Here is a 21,148-nt window from a genome sequence, read left to right on the forward strand (position 1 = left end):
AAATTTTTATTACCCCCAACAATTCTTACTCATCTTGCAGTGTGGCTGAGGATGTCCTGTGGATACAGCCCCCAGAATCCGATCTGTGGGAGTGCTGTGGATTTCACCCTGTGTTTCTCTGGCTACACATCCCCTCTCTGAGCTTCAGAGCCCCGTTCAGCTAGACAGGGAGACTGTGCTGAATTTTCCTTCTTTCACTTGAATGCCTGCTGTCCTCAGACATGGCCAAAATGAGTCTCCTGGAGTCAGATCTGAAACTGAGAGGCAAAGTATTAGTTTGCTCTATGTATTAGGGCTGCCATAACAAAATACCACTGACTGGGTGGCTTAAACAACAGACACATTTCCTCAAAGTTCTGGAGGCTGGAAGTCCAAGATCAAGGTGCCATTCGAGTTGGTTTCTGGTGAGGCATCTCTTCCTGGCTTGCAGATGGCCACCTTCTCACTGTGTCCTCACATGGCCTTTCCTCTGTGCACGCATGCATGGAAAGAGCTCGCTGGTGTCTCTTCCTCTTCTTATAAGACTCCCTCCAGTCCTATTGGATTAGGACCAACTCCTATGACCTCATTCCTCATTTAATTATGATCTCCTTAAAGCCCCCATCTTCAAAAACAGTCACATTGAGGGCTAGGGCTTCAACACATGAATTTGTAGGGGGACACAGTTCAGGTGCTAACAGTCAACAAACAAAGCGCTACCTTGAGCTGTGGCAGGATGGCTACAGCTCCTCCTTTTCCTCAGATGCGTTCCTGAGACGTGTCTGTGCAGAAACCAGATGGAGAGGAGGAGTAACAACAGGCACGATCACAGCCCATCTTGTAGACATAGAATTCCTTACTGCTTGCAAAGTACTGCACTTAAAAAAAGTCATATTTACTGAGGTATATTTTACATACAGTAAAATGTCTCCTTTGTAGCATACAGTTCTCCGAGGCTTGACAAACAAAACTAGTTGGTTAACTGCCACTAGTAGGAGAGAAGTTCTCTCACTTCAAAATAGTTCTTTGTGTGGCCACGCTGAAGTCAGCCCCTCCCTCCACCCCTAACTCCTCCCTGGCAACCACTGATCTGTGTGCTATCCCCACAGTTTTGCTTTTTTCCAGAATGCCATATAGGTGGAATCGGACAGTATGTAGCCTTGTTATTCAGGCTCCTTTCACTTAGCCTAGTGCATTTGAGGGTCATCTATGTTGGATGCATCAGTAGTTTGCTTTTCATTGCTGAGTAGTAAGTGAGGATGTATCAGTTTCTTCGTTTATTTGCCAGCAGTTGAAAGACATGTGGGTTGTTTCCAGGTTGGGGTGATTGCAAACAAAGCTGTTATGGATATTTGCATATAGGTTTTTGTATAAACACAAGTTTTCATTTTTCTTGGATAAATACCTATGAGTAGGATTGCTGGGTTGTGTGGTAGGTGTATGCTTCACTTCATAAGAAACTGCCTAACTGTTTTCCAAAGTGACTTAACCATTTAACACCCCTACCAGCACCATAGGAGAGTTTCAGCCTGGCCAACACTTAGTATGGTCAGTCTTTTTAAATTTCACCATTCGAATAAGTGTATAATGATATCTCATTGTGGTTTTAACTTGCATTTCTCGAATGATTAATGATGTTGAGCATCTTTTCACATGTTTATTTGCCATCTGTATTTCCTCTTTGGTGCAGTATCTGTTCAAATCTCTTGCCCATTTTTTAATTGGGTTGTTGGTTTTCTTATTATTGAATTGTGGGAATTCTTTATATATTCTGGATACTGGTCCTTTGTCAGATAATGTATTTTGAAAATATTTTCTCCCAGTCTGTGGCTCATCCTTTCACTTTTGCATTATACATTTATATCTATTATTTTGTTTCATTTATACTTTCAACAAGTATTTATTAAGTGTGCCATGCACTGCTCTAGGTACTAAAAACACAGAAGAGAACACAACAGGCACAAACACCTGTCTTCAGGGACCTCCCATGCTCAGTATTATTCAATAGGCAATGGAAAACACTAAATTAACATGTTAGATAGTCTACTTGTCCCCTCACCCCCGGCAATCCATTCTCCCTCCTTCCCTGTCCTGCCCTGTGTCCCAGTGTGGACTTCATCAGCCATGCTCTGCCCCACCTGGCTTCCAGCGGGGTTGGCCAATGAGAGGCCCTGGTAGGTGACTGGACAACACAAGGACAGAGAAAGCCAGGTGTTCACTGGCTGGGGCTGGGTTCCAGCTTCTCCTGGGTTTCGGGAACACTGTTCCCGTTCCTGCCCCTTCAGGCCTAGGAATGGTGGCAGCACCCCTCTGATGCCAGTCCCCGGGTAGCTCAGCAACCTTACTGGTTTACTGAACTCTCTGCACCTCTGTAATTGTCCCTTCATTCAGGTCTCTTTGAAATTCCACCTGTGTGTGCTTTGTGTCCCTCCACCCCAAATGCAGTGCCCTGGCTGACTCAACAAGTAGATATATAATATACTATTAGGATGTACTAAGTGCTATGAAGAAAAACAAAGCAGGATGCAGGGATACAGAGGTCCTATTTTGGATAGTCAGGGAAGGCTTCCTAAGGAGATGATCTTTAAGCAGAGAAAAGAAAACGAAGGGGGAAGCCATGTAACTGTGAACGATGTACATATCTTGGGACAAGTGTTCAAGCACAGGGGAAACAGCAGGCGCACAGGCCCTGAAGTGGGAATAATGCTTTGGTGTGTTTGAGGAACATCAAGGAGGCTAGTGTGGTTGGAGAGAATAGGTGAGTAGAGATGCTGGAGAGATTGGCAGGGCAAGAATTATTATACTCATCTGCCAAAGGTGGAAACCCAGGGCCCAGGGAAAGGCAAGGCTGGCCTGAGGTCCCACAGTGAGGTCATTTTCATTCAATCCCCACGACTTCTCCCCAATATATCCTGTGTTTCTGGGGAACAGGAGGAGGGCTACCACATGCCCCAGTGAGAATGTACAGCCCCCTGGGGAGGCCTGTCAAGTGGTTATGGCCCTGGCTCCTGGGGCCCCTGCCCTCCATGGCTCAGCCTGATCTCTGATCTGACTTAAGGACTCCAGTCTGTCCTCACAGCAGCCAGAGGGTCCTGTTACAATCCAAGTCAGCCCACGGCCCTCCTCTGCTCAGAGCCCTGCTCTGAGATCTCTCTCAGAAAAAAAGACAAAGTCCTCCCCGTGGCCAGAGAGGCCCTACAGAACCAGGCCCTGTAACCTCTCCGACCTCACCTCCTGCCACTCGCGCCTCGCTCACTCTGCTCCCACTCTACCTCAAGTGTGCCAGGTATGCTCCTGCCTCAGGGCCTTTGCACAGGCTTTCCCCCTTTGTCTGGATTACTCTTTCTCTAGATGTAGCCCCTCCTGGGGTCACACTGACTGGTGTATGGATCCTCCCAGGGTCACATAGCCTGGGGTGTGGCCACTCCTGGGATCAAACAGATGACAGTGTAGACATTCATGAGGTCACTAGATTTGGGCGTAAGCAATCCTGGGGTCACACTGATTGGAATGTGGACCTCCTGGGGTCACACACTCGGGTGTGGAGGCTCTAGGGCGTCACACAGCCTGGTGTGTGGTCATGCAGGATGGGGCGTGGCCACTCCTGAAGTCTCATGGGCTGGGATGTGTTCTCCTAGATTCCTACAGATTGGTGGGTGGACACTCCTGGAGTCACACGGACTATGATCTGGTACCTTCTCACACAGGTTCAACTTTGGACACCATCAGAGTCACAAACTTTGGGGTCTGGACCACAGACTGGGACAATGACATGACTGAGGACACATACACTGGGGAGTCACTGTAGTCAAAGGACTGTCGCGTGGACACTGCTAGAGTATCATAGGCAGGAGTGTCCACGCCCCAGTGTATGTAACACCAGGAGGACCCACAGTCAGCCTGTGTTTATCCAGAAGGAGACCTCTGTAGTCATGCTGCTTGCAGTGTGCCCTCTGCTGGGATCACACCAACCGCAGCAGAGATGCCTCTCAGGACAGGCAGATGGGGGTGGACAGTGGTGTGATCACACCGAATTTGGTGTGGGCATTCCTCCAGTCACACTGAATGGGTGACCAACGCCCCTGTGATCACAGACACTGGAGCATGGAGACTCCTTTGGTCACACAGATGGGGGGTATCCTCCCCTGGGTCACCCAGACTGGAGTGTAGACCCACCAGCAGTCACAGGCATGGGACTTTCATACTCCTGTGGTCACCCTCATGGGAGCACACCCTCCTGAGGCCACAGGCACTGGGTATAGACACGCTGTGCCAGCAACTGTGGGGTTTGGACAATACTGGGTCACATACACTCGAGATTGGACATTGCTTCTGTCACAGAAATTCAAGTGTGGACATTCCTGGGCCACGGAGACTGGAGCGTGGACACCTCTGTGATCACACAGTTTGAGATAATCACACTCACGGTGCCACTCAGACTGTGCTGTGGAACCTCCCAAAGTCACACAGACTAAGCCATTGCCACTTCTGGACTCTGACTGTGGGGTGGACACTCCTGGGGGGTCACAAAGGCTGGGCTGTGGACGTTTCTGTAGTCAAACATTGGGATGTGGACACAGCCAGGGTAAAACCCACCGGACCCATCTGGGGTCACAAAGACAAGGGGAGGACATGTTTATGGTCACACGCACTCAAGTGTAGACACCCCTCTGCTCACCTTGTTCGGGATGTGGACGCTTGTGGCATCATGCAGACTGGAGTTCAGCTACTCCTAGGGTGACAGAGATGACGTAGTAAATGAGCCTGTGGGGCCACAGAGACTGAGGTGGGGACACTCCGCGCTCCCACACCGAGTAGAAAGCTCTGGAGTTGCAGGCTGGGGAGTGACGCCCTGGTGGTCACAGATCCCAGAGCATAGAGACTTCATTGATCACACAGTCAAGGGTGTACCATCCTAGGGACACATGGACTGGGTGGTGGCCACTCCTGTGGTCACACAGAAAGTTGATCATCCTGGGGTCATACAGACTATTGTGTAGACCCTTCTGGAGAAACACAGGCTGACTGTGGGTCCTCCTGGGGTTACATACACTGGGGTGTGGACACTCCTGGTGTTTCAAGCGCTGAGGAATGATCACTCCTAGGGGACATTGACTGGCAGGTGGAAAGCCAACAGTGACAGACTGGGGTGTAAACAAACAATGCTTTCGTAACACAGACTAGGGGTGTGCTTCCCTCAGGACACACACTGGCATCTGGAGACTCCTGGGATCAGGCAGAGGGGGTGGACATTTCTATGGTGACAGAACCTGACATATGCCACTGGTGAAGTCACCCAGACTGGGACGTGGGCACTGCCGCTGACTGACATACTTTGCAGTGGGCACCTCTGTGGTCAAACAGACTGGAGTTTTTACAACGCTGCGGTCAGAAGCTTTGGGATATGCACACTTATGGGGTCACAGACTATATTTTGAATACTCCAGGTGTCACACAGACTGGAGTGTACACCCTCCTGTGGTGACACAGACTACACTGTAGACACCCTTGGGGGGCGACAATGACTGAGGTGTGGTAACCCTGGGGGTTACAGCGACAGGGGAATGGACACCCATTGTTGTTACACAGTCTAAGCAATTGACAAACCTGCAGTCATCTGACCAGGACGTGTACACTTTTGGGGTAACACAGGCTGTGTTGCGGAAAGCCTGGGGTCACAAAGACTGGAGAATAAACAATCCTGTCATCACAGACCGGGGTGGAAAAACTCCAGGAGTCACTCAGACTAAAGTACGTACCCCACTGGGGACACACGGGCTGGGATGGATGTACCTCTGGGGACAAACTGACTTTGGCGTGGAAAATTCTGGGGTCACACTGAGGGGCATGGACACTCCTGGAGTCGCAAGACTAGGGCCACACAGGTGGAGAGTGGGCACTCCTGAGCTCAGAGAGCAGGCCTAGGCTGGGTGGGCCTCTCCTCGGCCACACACTTGGGGGTGTGGACTCCACTGGCTTGCACAGACTGGGAATTAGACACTGCTCCCGTCAGAGAGACTTTCGGTGTATACTTTTGACGTTACACAGATGGGGGTGGACACCAGGGACACACAGCCCAAGGTGAGTATGCCCACAGGGTCCCAAAGGCTGGTGTGTTTACGCTCCTGGGGATTGAGACGTGGATACTCCTGGGATTATACAAACTGGGCTGTCCACACTCCTGGGGCGTCACTGACTCTAGTGTGGACACTGCTGAATTTACATGGTGATGGGTGTGGACACACCACCTTTTGTGTGGATACTTCTGTTTTACATTCCTGGAGTCACACAGACTGGGGTGTGGACATTCCTGTGGTCACACTGACGTGGGTGATAAGACTCCTGGGTTAACAAGCTGTGGTGTGGGCCCCCTGGGGTTAGACTCAGTATGGACACTCCCAGGGTCACAAAGTCAGGTATAGAAACACCTGGGGTCACAGACTGGGATGTCGGTAGTCCTGAGGTCAATGGCTGGTGTGTGGACAAAGAACAGTGATTTTCTAAAGATAAGCGAGTAAGCTGCGGAAGCCGGGTCTGCCCATGTAGCTCGTGTTTGTCAGCTCCTGTTTGCTAAAATATAGAAATTCAGGACGGCAGTCATGGCAGACTTTCCGATATTCCTTTAAGAGAGGGGTTCTTAATGTAAAAAATTTGCTCTGGGGAGTTCCCTGGTGGCCTAGTGGTTAGGATTCTGGGCTTTCACTGCCGTGGTGTGGGTTTAACCCCTGATCAGGGAACTGAGATCCCACAAGCCATGCAGCATAGCTAAAAAAAAAATTGTTCTGGGGAACCTTTGGCATCTGATCTGATCAAGTCTGTGGACCCCTTCATAGAATATTTTTGAAAGCATGCGTGTGCATGTGCATACACACACACACACGCTCAAATACACAGGATTATGGAAACTAAATAAACAGCATGGAGGTTCCTCAAAATATTAAATAGAACTACCATATGATCCAGCATTCCCCATATCCCAAATATATACTTCTGAGTATATATACAAAGGAGATGGAATCACTGCCTCTAAGAGCTATCTGCACCCCAATGTTCACTGCAGTATTATCTACAATAGCCAAGATATGCAAACAACCTAGGGATCTGTTGACAGATGAATGAATAAAGAAAATGCAGTATATGCATATGATAGAATATTATTCAGCCATAAAAAAGGAAACCCGCCATTTGTGACTACGTGGACAGACCCTGAGGTAAGTATTATGCTAAATGAAATTAGTCAGAGAAACACAAATACTGTATGATCTCACTTATATGTGGAATCTAAAAATGGGTGAAGGTGGTCAAAAGGTACAACACTTCTAGTTATAAATAAGTTCTGGGGATGTAATATACAGCATAGTGACTATACTTATCAATACTATATTGTATATTTGAAAGTTGCTAAGAGAGCAAATCTTAAAACTTCCCATCACAAGAAAAAAAACTGTAACTATGTGAGGTGATAGATGTTAATTAAACCCGCGGTAGTCATCTTGCAATATACACATGTATCAAATCATTATGTTGTACACTTTCAACTTACACATTATATCAATTATATTTCAATAAAACTAGAAAAATAGTTACCATGTTAAAATGAAACAACATTGGGATGCTATATGAACTTTTTTTATTAATACATCAAATTTTAAGATCTTATTCAAAGTAGTGACCAATGTGAACAATATTTTAAGATGCCTGCAACGACTGTAACATAACATAAAAAAGTAACTGTGATCTGTATTGGTGGAAGTTGCAGGCACTGCTTTTACTATTGTGATTTGACGCCAACATTCAGATCCGGGGGTACAGCTAAAATTTCAGTTATATTTAGTGAAAATAAAGATGTAATATATCCCTCCATCAAATCCACATATAACCCTGACTTCTACCAAGGTTAAGAACCCCCGCTCTCAGGGTAAATTCTGGACATAATCAGGACACGGCTGGAAAGATTTAGAGAAGAGGCAAGACCCCACTCAAGAATCCCCTCTGCAGTGCAGACGGACATTCCGTGATGTTTCTTTCCTCGCTGTGTTCCTGGTGGTTGCTGCAGGTTCCCACTCGGAGCTTGTATGTTCAGGACCGGTTGATGAGATATTTGAAAACAAGTTCATCAACTCAAGTTCTGGTTTTCCTGACAGCAAACAGCTTCCGAGTCCTTATCAGATTGCCAGCTAACTAAAGGTCAAAGTAAAAGGAAGTTTTAAACCAAAATATGTTTCCCCACTGTCTTCTACTATAATCATTGTTTGCTCAGCTACTAACATTTTTTTGAAGTTTTTTCCTTTACTTTCATTGTGAACCATAACACACAGAAAAATGCATAAAACATATAATGTTCATTCTTTGATGTGTAGTTCTCCACTGCGAATAAACCAGGATTTAACGATCCATACTACAGCTATTGGATATTTGGGCTGTATCTAGTCTGGGGGTACTACAAATAGTGCTGGCTAGGAACATTCTAGTACTCATTTCTTAGGAGTGGAACTGGCACACATGCAGCTTTAGCAGATAATGCCTAACAATTTTCCAGTGGCTACACCATTATATGCTGCCATGGGCGTATTCAAGAGTTCCAACTGCTGCACATCCTTCCAGACGCTTAGTATTGTCAATCTTTTTAGTTCTAGCCTGCATTTCCCTGATGAGCAGCTTTTCATGTGCTTACTGGCCATTCTCATATTTTCTTTTCCTTGCTGATTTATAGCAGTTTTTTAAATATCAAGGATACTATATATAGGGATTATAAATATCTCTTCCCATTGTGATTTGCCATTTCATTTTTTTAAAGATGTCTTTTTTACTTCTTATTTTAATGGAAGACTTGGTCTGAATAACCTGCAAAGCCATTGCCAGACAGGGATGTCCTCTAATGTGGTATCCTGAGTGTGCGAAGCCCTCCAGCACTGATAGGTTTAGCCCAGACTGTTCCAGGCAAACTGGCTCCTCACTGCTCCCTCACATACCAGGCAGGGTTCCACCTCAGGGCCTTTGTATTTGCTATTTCCTCTCCCTGGAATGCTCTTCCCCTAGATAAACACACGATTCCCTCCTTCATCTTCTTCAGGTCTCTGCTCAAACATTACCTCAGTGAGACCTTCCATGATAACCTTTTCAAAAACTGCAAACTGCCACCTCCTAGAATTCTTGACCTCTTTACCCTGCTTTAAAAATTTCTTCATATCCCATATTACTTTTACATTTTATATGTGTGTGTGTGTGTGTGTGTGTGTGTGTGTACGTACATATATAGAGAGGTCAAGATAAATAGTTTGTGTATGTGTGGGTGGAAACTCCTGCATTTAGACTGTGTCACTGCTTATCACCTCTTTCCCAAACTAGAAGCTCTGACGGCCAGGATATTTGTCTGTGTTATTCCCTGCTCTATCTTCAAACCTAGAACAATGCCCAGCACACAGCATGTGCTCAATAAATGTTTACTGAGTACCTCAATATGTAAAATCCTTAAAGCAGTTCCTGGCACATAAGATCAGGTGTTTTAGTAAAGGTCTGCTGACTGAAATCTTACCAGCTGATGTAAAAATTTCAAAGGTGAAATTTTACTCAGTTTTTTCTTAAAGGTGCCATTTACTCAAATTCTTAGACAAAAAGGCAAATTTACCTTAACATCTTAAGGCGAACAGTTCATTTCACTGTCTTCCACCTACTCAAGAAAAAAAGAAGGGACTCAGATACTTGGCTAAGCTTTTCTGTTCACTGTACTTGGTTTTACCCATTGACTTTTATAGCTATTGGGAGGCAGGGAAGAGAAGTTTGTCCCAGAAACCATGTGATTTGGGGCAGAAGGAGGCACACGAGGAGGGGGTCACTGTGGGCACAGAGAAAGGGAATTAAGGGCTCTGGGCCCGTGTTTCCAGACCTCAGAGGCCAGCAGGGTGTGGCGCTGTGGGGCGGCCAGGGACTGGGGCAACGTGTCCACTGTGCTGATGGGGCAGTCCTGGGGGCGCATCTCCTTGGCCAGCCGCCCCTTCTTCTTCAAGGTGCAGGCCTCCTGGTATGGTGGTGAGATGGGGGGCTGCGTGGGCGGAGTATACTTGTATTCTGAGCCGTCCTCTAGCTGCAGGGACACATATCGGCAGGGGGTGGTGAGGACCTGGGAACCTAGGACAGCACCCCCCATCCACCCACTGTTGGCTGGGCGCTTACATCCAGTGGGTAACTGCGGTCCGAATCATATGCACTCAGGTCCCCACAGGTCACAAATGGTACAATGATGCGGGTGGGACCATCTAATTGGTTGAAATCTGGATCTGACAAGCAGGGAGAGATGAGGCAGGACAGGGCTGGGGTGTCTGGGAACAGTCGTGACTCAGGCTGCACCAAGGATGGGTACCGAGGCCTCCCCAACGTATCCACCAGCTACTCTTACCCTCCTTTACCAGAAATCCTTCATTTGGTTCAGATCACTTCCTCAGGGAAGCCCTCCATGATCACCTGTTCTAAAACACACCCCCCCAACCCACTTTTCTCCGACTGCACTTATGTCCACCTGCCATATACTGTCTGGACTTTGTCTCACTCAAGTGTGCCTGCCACAAGAGCCGCTCTGTGCTTTTTCCCTCTAGGGGCCAGTCTGAAGGCCCTCACAGGATGACATTCCCAAACAGGGGTGGGGTTTCCACCTGGGGCGTGACTGAATCTTCTTAGTCTAGAATCTCCGCAGACAAGTGGAGTCTCCCTTGGGGTAGGACTCAGGATCCTCCTGTGACAGACTTTTCACCAGGTCCAAGAGTTACCACTAGGCCACTGGGTTAAAGATCCTCCTGGGACAAAATATCCATACGGGGGTGGAATTTCCAGAGGATGGGGCTGAGGATCCTTTTGGGACAGAATTCCCCTAAGGTGCAGAGTTTCCACCAGGGGGTGGGGCTGAGGGCCCTCCTGCGACATAAATTCCATTGGTGGACAGACTCTCCCCAGGGATGGGGCCCAGGGCTCTGGCTCTCACCGTAAGAGTGGTCCAGCAGGGGTTTGGTCAGGTCCGGCAGGAAGCCCTCAGGGGGGTCATAACCCTTACAGACAGCAAAGGCCTCTGTGGGGATAAGGTGGAGTGAGGGGCGACTGCCAGCACCACCCCGTGCGGATGGGTCCCTGAGATGCGCACCCCCCAGCCTGGCCCCTCCACCCCACTGACCAATGCTGGAGTTCCGGCTGCTCTTGGGCTTGGCACAGAGCACGGTGGAGAAGAAGACACGCAGCTGACTGTAGATCAGTGTCACATCCCGGCCTCGGAAGATCTGCAGGGTGGGGAGGCAGAGATGAAGGCATGAGGATGACCTTTGGAGACCCCTCTCTACCCCCTACCAGGTTCCCTGAGTCTTACCTTGGCCACAAAGCAGCCCCCTGGCTTCAAGACATGTGTAGCAATATTCAGAGCCTGTGGGCAGGACAGATGGCTAAGGCTGAGGTGGAGACAGCCAGGAGGGGGCCAAACTGAGGCAGGGGCAGCCAGGGTTACTCACGGCTAGGAGGAGCTGGGCCTGCATATACTCATCAACATCATGGAGGCCGGTTACTGCATCAAGAGAACAGCATTAGGGGGCCTTCCAGTCTAGCTATGCTCCTGTTCTAACCTCCCAGAGAGGTTAGAGAGCTAAAAACGTTTCCTAGGCTCTCTTACTGCTAAGGTTCTGCATGCAAATACTACCTGCCAACTAGATGTGTACTCTGAGCTCCTAACCCTTAGGCACTCATTTTTATTCTCAAAACCACCTCAGGCGCGAATACTGTTATCATCATTTCTACCTCCAGTCCAGACTGTTCCTCTTGACTCCAGACTCAGATCAGAACGAACATCTCAGACTCAATACATCCAAAAACAAACTCCCGATCTTCCTGTCCAAACCTGCTCCTCCCATCATCTTTCCCATCTCACCTGATCCTTCCAGTTGTTCAAGCCAAAAATCTTCGAGTTACCTTTGACACACACCCACCCACCACTCCCTCCTCACACCCACATTTAAGCCATTAGCAAATCTTCTCAACTCCACCTGGACGACTGCAGCGGCTTCCCCTCCCCAGGTCTCACCCCTCACACTGCTCACAGCAGCCAGAGGGATCCTGTCACAACCCAAGTCAGGCACGGCCCTCCTCTGCTCACAACCCTCCCATGGTTTTCTCCACGCTCTCATCTCAGTGAAGAAGCCAAAGTCACCACTGTGGCCCAGAAAGATCCACACAAGGATCTGTTCTCACCTCCTACAACTCTCCTGCTCACTCACTCTGATCCAGCCACGCTGATCTTGCTATACCTCACACATGCCAAGCACCCTCCTACCTCAGGGCCTTTGCATAGGCCAATTCCTTTACCTGGATTGTTCTTCCTCCAGACGTGCCCCTGGCCCATTCCCTTGACTCCTTTAGGTTTTTGTGCTAAAGCCAATGAGGCCTTCCCAACTTTATTTAAAATTCCTACAGGTACTCCCCTCTTCCCTCTCCTTTTCATTGACATCCCCATGGTACCTATCACCTTTTGACAGGCTACAAAGCTCAATCACTTGTTTCTCTTCTGTCTGCTCCCACTAGAACACCAGCTCTATAAGGTCAGAGGTTAGCAGAATTTTATTCACAAATATTTTCCCAACATGTACAACAGTGCCTGACACACAACAGGTGCTCAGTAAATGTGCTGAATGGATGGATGGCTAACTAACTGAAAATAAAAAAAGAAAAAGAGTGAACACTAAGATGGAATTGGACAGTTGCAGAGAGATGAGCAATAAGAAGATGAAAGGGTGGACAAAACCCAAATGGTAGAGTACGGGGAGGGAGAAGACAGAGGCAGAGAATAGGAAACAGAGGTAGGGAGAAGTTGCTAGATATAGGAACAGCTGACAGTGGAGAGGAGAGGCAGTAAAAGAAGCCAACAGAGGCGGGACATACAGAGAAGGACACACATAGGGCCCCCGCCTGGCCTCCCAATCCCTGCTGTTTACCATCAGGAGCCCCGTCGCACACCACTAGGTCCGCGGGGCAGCCCTCAAAGTGCTGGATGATCTCCTTGGCAGTGGACAGCTATGGAAAAGAGGGAGGATGAGTGGCCCCAAAGCACCCCCTCCACAGCCCTCTAACCCCACCTGCCCTTGGCCCTGGCCCGCAGCCCCTGGGTCAGCCAAATTCTCAGGCTTTGCCTAAGACCAGGCTCCATCTCTGGAATCATTTTTTGCTGTCTCTCTGTGATGATGACAGGCTGGCTCTGTTTCTCTGCTGTTACACTCTCTTGGGTTCTCTCAGTTACTCCATCTCTGTCTGTCTTTCTCAGTCTGTTTGTCTTTCTCTTTCTCTCTTCCACTTGCCGTAGCCCACAGGTTGGGGGGCCTTTGCCCAGGATACACCCCAACACCCCAAGCCATGCTCTCACCTGGGTGATATCCCCCTGGATCTGTAACACACCTGGTAGTGGAGCCATAGCCTGAAGGTCCACGGCCACCACGTGGCCGGACCCCTGGCCCCTGTGGACAACATGGTCCATGTCAGCCCAGTTATCACTCCTGGTCCACCCTCCATCTAACCTGCCCTCCCACTCTCCCATCTGGGACTCCACACTCACCCAATCTTCTGGCTCAGCACCTGGCTCCAGCTGCCCGGGGCCGCGCACAGGTCAACTGCCCGCGTCACACCTGAGCACACACAGGAAGGTGTAGTGGTCAGCTGCACCCACCTCTCCAACCTGGGACCCTACAAAGTTCACCCCTTTCCCCTGGGGAGCACCCGTATCTATCTGCTGCCTAGATGCCCAGCTCCTTTCACATACCTGCCCATCTTCCTGCCTGGCCCCTGCCCCATAGACCCTCCAAGTCAGCCCACCTACCACAGGGAGCTCTGTAGGCCTAGCCCACTTGTCTATTCCCTTCGCCCACCCCATCCCCCCGTGACCCGCCCGCCAAGTGGGGACCTTGGAAGAGTTGGAATTCCTCGTCAAGTTGTAGCAGCTTGAAGGCACTGCGGGCACGCCAGCCATTCTCCTTGGCTAGGCGGTAGTAGACATCCCGCTTATCCTTTGACGTCCGTCCCATCTCACACACTGTTTGCCCAGGGACCTGCCAACAGTAAGCTGACGCCGCCCTATATCAGTAAGTGGGCCATCACCTACCTCTGCAGGGCAGCGAGAACCACAAAAACTAAACCGGGCTCATCTGATCCATGTGACAGCTCACTCAACAGGTGGGAAGGCTGGAGCCCAGTCACTAACCCCAATGACCTCACTGAGCCTGAAGGACCCCACCACTGAGCTCTCAGGCTCCATCACTAACCCCACAGATCCCCCCCAAAGATCCCACAAACCCAACCCATATCTCATAGATGACCCATTACTGACCCTGTCCACCTCCCACTGCTGTCACTCACACACCACATATTAAACCCCACTATCAACCCTTCTCTGCCCACCTTACCCCCAATAACATCTTACTGTCTTCCCAGCTCTCCTCATTGCCCCTAGAGTCATATAGCCCTACTAGCCCCCCATTAATCCCTTGTTTTCACCCCATTATCCTCATACTACCTCACTGCGCTCCCCACCTCCTTAATCTCTCTCCCCTGAAGTGATTAGGCCCCCAATAATTCCCTTATTACTACATCTTTATCACCGCCCCCCCATTAATGCCTGGAGAATCATGGCCTATTAGTCCCCCATTGAGCTCTCAATTACTATGATTTATCAGTCCCCATTAACCTGGCCCTCCAACTGATCCTTCATAGATCACACCACTAGCCCCTTGTAACCCTTCACTACCACACATTCATGTTAATCCCTGATAATCATACATCAGTTCCACATTCTCCCCTCACTGCCCACCTTTATCCCCACCCAACAATCACTTGATGATCACACCCAACAGCTTACTATTACCCCCTCTTTGCTCACTCTGCTCCTATTAATTCTTCAATGATCATACCATCATCACCCACTAAAATCTTTTGATTACAACACCCCTTCAGCCTCTCATTCTCTCTTCTTTGATCACTACTCCCATTAGTTCCTTGATCATGACTTTTACTGGCCTCTATTATTCCCTCCACGGTCGCACCATTATCCTTTCAATCACTATGCCCCACCACTCTTTAACCCGTTGAATATCATACCTCCATCAGTCCCTCAAGGATCACACTCCTACCTACCTCCCATTATCTTCTAGTTGCCCACTCTACCATCCCCTCATTAATTAACGAACACATCCCATTGGCCCCCTTGAACACATCGACTAAAACACGCCTTTTAGCCCTCACCGATTCCCCAATAACACTCCCACCAGACCTCTATTACACCCACGCAGCCCACCAAACCTCCACACCCACCCATTAACAGCCCTCTGGCTACACCGCCGGTCCCTCCTCCTCATTACCTGAAAGCCCAAGTCCCCAATGGGACCACAAGACCGGCTCCGCCGGTATCTGGACCTCTGCGCCCCCCCGCCCACCCCCAGACCATCCCGCATGAGTGGTCCCCTTCTCCAGACAAACCTTGGGTCTGGAGCCTACCTGGTGCCAGCTGCCCGGACTACGCAGCTGCAGCGCCGAGGGCGAACTTGCCTCCTTCCCTCACCGGCGGGACAACGCAGGCATGCCTCAACCGTCTTGGCCGGGACCCAAGTCCTCCGCGCCCCAGGGCCTACCTTAAACTTTCGGAGTGGGGAGAAGCGGAACGAAGGAGGCCGGTCCGCAAGCAGCCGGAGCCTCGGCGAGAGCGCAAACCGGTGAGAAGTCGTAGGGCTTCAGTCTGTATTCTAGTTGATCCGAATGTCTGTCGCGCATGCCTAAGGGCAACCAGAGCGTGGAAAGCCTGTCATCGTGGAACGCGGTAGCTCGCGCCAAGCGGGGACCAGACCTGAACGTACCACGTGAGTTCCGCCATCTCGCGCCGACGTAGCCGGTCGGGCGAACTGCCGTTCCCAGCATGCAACGGGCGCGAGTAAAGCGCCAAAGTCGCGCACGGCATGGCTGAAACGTCGCGAGGCACGAGAACTGACTTTGTTCTTTTGTTACAGGGCGAAAATCGACGTACTCTCCGCCCCTCCCTTCTTGTACAATAGTATTCCTTGAACCTGTGGACTACATTTCCCAAGATACAACGCGCGCGGCGGCACCTATTTATTTTTCGCACGCCGCGAAGTGCAATCACCTCTGGGGTAGCGAATTTGAGAGGAAGGAGAGTGCGTTAATTAAGTGCGTGAGCGCGCAGAAGCTGCTCGGCTGCAATTTCAAATCCCTCTTCCGCTAACTGATAGCGCCTTCTGACTGTTACCGTCTCAGACCTGCGGTTTCTTCTTCTGTAAAATGGGGATGACAAGTAGTTCAGACTCCAGAGAGAGCCATTGGCAGGATTAAATAGGTGTAGTTCCGCACACTGTAATTCTGTGTTCTTCAAACACTTTTAACTCGGACCTAGAAAAAAGACTGCATCTCGACCCAGTGCACAAGCAAATATAGTAATGGAAACATTTGTTACAGCGTTTACCATGTGCCAGGCACTCTTCTGAGTGCTCTCAGTGGTGTGCTGGTAAATGGTTAACAATCAGCTCTTTAGGTGGAGAGGGAGAGGAAGCCCTGATTTCTAACATTTGCCAGTTTCCATGGTTTACATACTATCATCTTGTCAAATTTCAACTTACCAAGGTGTAGTCACGAACACAGAGTCTTGGAAGAGATGCACTAGTGCACCATTGTGTATTATTTCTACAGTACAATTAAAATAGGGATAAATGATCTCAGGAGCATAGAAATAATGAAATGTAGTAAAATAATAATTAACAAGTGATGAGTTTTGAGTATCACCTTTTAAAATCTAATTTATTTAATTATAAGTTTACATAATTTCATTTTTAATAATAGCTGTGTTTTCCCCAGTTTACAGATGAGGAAAAGGAGACAAAGGAGAATATATATATATATATTCTATGTGTAAACATATGCCATTTACTGCGTATGTGATGATATAGAAATATATAGTGATGTCTAATATTTACTAGTATATAAATTATATATTAGCAAATAAATATAAATATGTCATGTGGAAATATATCTATGCTTTTTTGTATAGTTTATGTATAAAATATACATATCTTATATAAATGTATATGCTGATATATATATATAAATCTGCTAGTATCTATACATATCTACTTACTAAAGTAACTACTAAATGAAATATACTATTAAGTATATAAATATGTTATGTCAGGTGATGATAAAAGCTATGAAGGATAATAAAGGAGGGTGAAAGGATTGGAGAGTAACAGGGATTGAATTGCTATTTTAGACAGTGTGTTCAGGGAAGGCTTTCTGACGAGGTGACATTTGAGCTGAGACCTGAAGGGGAGCACACCCTAGGAGTATTTGGAGGAAGAGCATTCCAGGCAGAGGGAACACCAAGTGCAAAGACCCTGAAGTGGGAATGAGCTTGGCGAGTATTCAAACAACTGAACGATAGATTCATCATTCCTTAGAAATGTGAGCTTCGCTAGGCAGGGGTTTCTGTTGTTTTGTTCACTGCTGCCTCCCTGGCGCCTAGAATAGGGCCCGGCACACAGGTGGTGTTCAATAGATGTTTGCTGAATTCACCCTTTTGTTGCTTTGTTCCTTCACTCTTTCCGTAGTGGTGTGCTCTGCATTTATGTGGGGCCCTGGGAGGAGGTGTAGACAGCCACGCAGAGACCCTGGAGAGCCAGGGAGGAAGTCAGAGCTTCTCAGCGGAGTTCAAGGGCATTGTGGGGGGCGGTGGGAACATGGCTCCCCTGCAGAGGTGAGCAAGTGTGAGAAAGCAAGGGTTCAAGCCACCAGGCGCTGCTCCACAGAGAGGAGGGGGTGCCAGGCATTGGGGGCCCATGTTCACCCTGTGGGATGCTTCCTGTTTTCTTGCCTCTCACAAAGAGGATGTTTAATTTTTTGCAAAGAAACTTGCTTCCTCCAGCAGGGCTGGGGGGATTGGGGGACAGGAGCCAGGCTCTGAACTCCCCAGGCTCTTCCCGAAGTGGGGTGTCCGCCTGCAGCTCCCACCCAGCACCCCACTGAGTGTAAAGGTGTCCTCCCCTCAGCCTCCTGAAAAGGTCAAGGAGAGGGGAGCTGCCAGGCCGGCCCTGTGCTGGAGGGCATCTTACCACGTGAGGGAAAGACGGGGGTGGTCCAGGTGCAGGGGACCAGACACTGACTCAAAAAGCCTTGCCGTCCAGGGGCTGCTTTGAGGGACGGAAGTGTTATCCGTGGGGAGCCTGCATGAAAGGAGAGATTAGAATCCAAACCCAGCTCAGTGGGGGGATGCCTTCACTGGCAGAGAAGAGTTCATTAATTCCTTTCACAAAGATGTTATTGAGCGATTACTGTATGTCAAGCATTGTTCTTAGCGTTTCACCTGTATTAATTCATTCAATCTTCCCCATGACCCTGAGTTAGGCAGTAGTAAGCCCTGTGGGAAGCTGAAACAGTGAGGTTTCGAAACTTGCTCCTGGCCGCACAGCTCCTAAGTTGCAGAGCTGGGAAAGCTTGCGTTGTTAACTGCTTTGCTCCGTGGCTCCCTCCCCTGAAGACTGCTGAGCAGTGTTTTAATGAAAAGCAGGGGTCTGCTTAGAAGAACTGACAAGATCCTAACCTGACTTTTAATAGATTCGATAGGAATCCCAAGTGTCCCACAAGGGTCTGCTTTAATGAACCAACAAAAGCCTTAAATGACCCTGAGAAAGGGCCCTACTTTGATGAACGAACAAAGCGTTCTTATCCCTGGCACGGCCTCAAGGCCTCTGTCAAGCTTAAAGACATCTGTTCCTTCTAAAGCAGGCTGCCTCTGCAGCCAGATTTCACTTTCCCTTTGTTTTTCCTCCTACCAGCATATGTGGAACACCTGCTATTTGCAATGCCCTGAAACTTAGATGAGCTATGGGGTGCAGAGCTGGATGAAGGTTTGCCCCTCCCCTAGAAGAGTTCACTCGGCAGAAATAAAAATAATGATGATAATATGACACTTGATAAGTAGCATTCATTGACCTCCAGCTGTGTGCCCAGGTGGCCTTGTGCTGGGCAATGTTGGAGGGCAGGGCTGGCCCTTGGAGGGGAGGACAGTGATCAGAGGAGGAAGCTGCTCTGGGAGGTGGTGGGTGAGGGCATCTGTTTTTTGTTGAAGTTTCACTAGTTCTTTGGATGGGACACTTCAAACTTTTCTTGGAATCTAGACACCTGCCTAACCAGTCCCCGTCCCCCGCCCCTTAGTCATTTGGGCCAAGGCCTCTGCTGACAGGTGTCTCTTTCCCTGGCTGGCCTGAAGCACAGATGTTTAATGGCTCTCAGGGGGGAAGAGGAGAGAGACGAGAGACACGGAGTAGGCCGGGATAGACGGTGGAGTGGTGTGTGTGTGTGCACCCGCTGGCTTGTGCCCGCGCGCCTGTGTATGAATACTCTGAGGGTATCTCAGCTACCTGTACATGTTCCCAGCAACAAACACATGTATGTGAGTTCCACGTGTGTCTTACTATGTTACTTGCCTGGTTGTGTCTTGTGTCTATCGCTGCCTATCCAACTCGTGTGTTTCCTTTTTGACAACTGTGTGTTGGTCCCATCTGCTTGCGCAATGCATCTATATGGGGCTGTGTGTGTGTGTGTTCCCTGGGTGCTTATGTGTCTCCTTTGTAATGCTCGTGGGTGAGAGGTGTGTTTATCTGTCTCTCCTCTGTATGTGTGTCTCCGACGTCTGTGTGTCTTTCTTCTCTGGCACCATGTTTGCATCTCTCCTCGGTGAGTGGCTATAGGTGTGTGCTCCGTAAGGGCATTTCTTCTGGTGCCAGTGTATGTTCCCTTGTTTCCTCTTCATGCAGCTTTAGGTGTATTTTCTGCATTTCCTCTTTGTAATGATAGTAAGTGTACTCTCTGCATCCCTGTTTTTCCAGTTTGTGCGCCTACATATGCATTCCCTGTGCGTGTCTTCCCCGACTTGATTTGTGTGAATAGCTGTGTATACACGGCTGTGTGCACCTATCTGCTTGAATGCAGTTGTGCACGTGTCTGTAACTGCGGCTTCTCTGTCTGTACAATCGTGTCTGCCTGTGGGTGCCTCTCTCTCTGTGACCAGAGCTGTATGTGGTCGCAAGTTCATACACAAATTCACATGCACAGAGGTATCATGATAGAGGCTGAACCTGGACGTTGGCCTCCAGGGTCATCTGAACCTGGAATCACGTGTGTTGGAGATGCTGGGCCTGTGTATGATGTTGTCGGCTCTGTGGAATCATATCTGTCTGTGTGCTCTGGCTCCGTGTGTGGCTGTGAGTCTGTGTGTGATTTGCCTGTTGGTTCTCTTTGATGTGGCTGTGAGTCCGTGGGTGACGATGTCTGTGAGTCTGTAGTGGCTGTAAAGCAGTGTGAGCCTATCACTGCATCCGTCTGTGATCTCTGTGTGCGGCTCAGTGGGTGATGATACTTATCAGACTAAGTCACTCTGTGTGGCTATATGTGGCTGTCCCATGGCCTGGGCTCTCCATGTGCCATCTGCGCGTGTTCGTATTGGTCAGCCTATATTCTCTGTGTGTGGCTGGGAGTCTGCATGCGAGTTTGTACCTCTGTGGGTGATGGCGAGCCTGCCTCCATCTCTAAGCCCCTGGATGGGGCTGTGATCCCTGAGTGTGCGGGAGTCTCTCTCCTGCTGTGGGGAAGTGAACGCCCCATCCCTCACCCTCCTCCCACTGCGAGTGGGGTGGGAGCCTCCAGGCTAGCTTTGAAGCCCCAGCCAGCCCCTGGCCTTTCCGGGAATTCTGTGCTCCCTGTGGGGGGCGGGCAGGTGGGTGGAGGGGCCGGGACAGAGGCCTCTTGTCCACCTGGGCCACAAACAGCCCAGTCGAGTCGGGCCTGGACCCCATGTCCACCCCGCCTGACTTCCTGCGGGAGACACATGCTTTGCCTGGGACAGACATGCCTGTCACATGCCCGAATGGAGTCAACTGACAGACCCCTATTTAAGAGAGACAGGCAAACAGACAGTGGGGCTCCTCCGTTAGGGTGTGGACAGGCTCCACCCAATGCCTAGGCTGGGGTCCAGGACTTCAGGGTGTGCCTAGTTTGCAGACAGTGTGTATCCACACTCCCCGCCCAACTACAAGTGCCCTCCCTGCCTCCCTCTGGGGACCCCCCCAAGATCTAGGGTCCTCTCTCGGCTGGGCTGTCT

At 49.4% G+C, this 21,148-nt stretch overlaps 1 protein-coding gene across 12 annotated transcripts; it reads right to left on the bottom strand.

Annotated features, from left to right (window-relative positions):
* Positions 1-15,941, bottom strand: FTSJ1 (FtsJ RNA 2'-O-methyltransferase 1). Of its 12 annotated transcripts, none has more exons than XR_002177991.3 (16): positions 15,843-15,941; positions 15,621-15,761; positions 13,901-14,070; positions 13,556-13,625; positions 13,367-13,457; positions 12,942-13,020; positions 11,469-11,521; positions 11,330-11,383; positions 11,141-11,243; positions 10,955-11,038; positions 10,153-10,256; positions 9,866-10,063; positions 9,608-9,649; positions 4,658-4,711; positions 700-852; positions 1-257 (listed from the first exon to the last, which is right to left on the bottom strand). XR_002177991.3 is itself a non-coding variant. In XM_019943538.3 (14 exons), exons 1-13 carry the CDS (start codon positions 15,857-15,859, stop codon positions 9,617-9,619), a joined length of 1,191 nt encoding a protein of 396 aa, XP_019799097.2. In that variant the 5' UTR covers positions 15,860-15,941; the 3' UTR covers positions 7,593-8,160; positions 9,608-9,616. The 12 variants fall into 12 exon arrangements, 9 of the variants coding, with proteins under 9 accessions (XP_019799097.2, XP_019799096.2, XP_019799093.1 ...); XR_002177992.3 differs by having other exon boundaries at positions 700-857; XR_002177993.3 differs by having other exon boundaries at positions 2-257; positions 700-761.
* Between the last annotated feature and the right edge of the window lie 5,207 nt (positions 15,942-21,148).

The sequence above is a fragment of the Tursiops truncatus genome, chromosome X (assembly GCF_011762595.2).
Source record: "Tursiops truncatus isolate mTurTru1 chromosome X, mTurTru1.mat.Y, whole genome shotgun sequence".
In the NCBI taxonomy this organism is placed as follows: Eukaryota; Metazoa; Chordata; class Mammalia; order Artiodactyla; family Delphinidae; genus Tursiops; species Tursiops truncatus.

What these genes read in the sequence shown, in the direction of transcription:
- FTSJ1 (XM_019943537.3), bottom strand. An exon ending in CCTGCTGGACCACTCTTACG is followed by an intron (nt 10,257 to 10,954) that starts GTGAGAGCCAGA and finishes CCTGCTTGTCAG; the next exon opens with ATCCAGATTTCAACCAATTA. An exon ending in ACCGCAGTTACCCACTGGAT is followed by an intron (nt 10,064 to 10,152) that starts GTAAGCGCCCAG and finishes GTGTCCCTGCAG; the next exon opens with CTAGAGGACGGCTCAGAATA.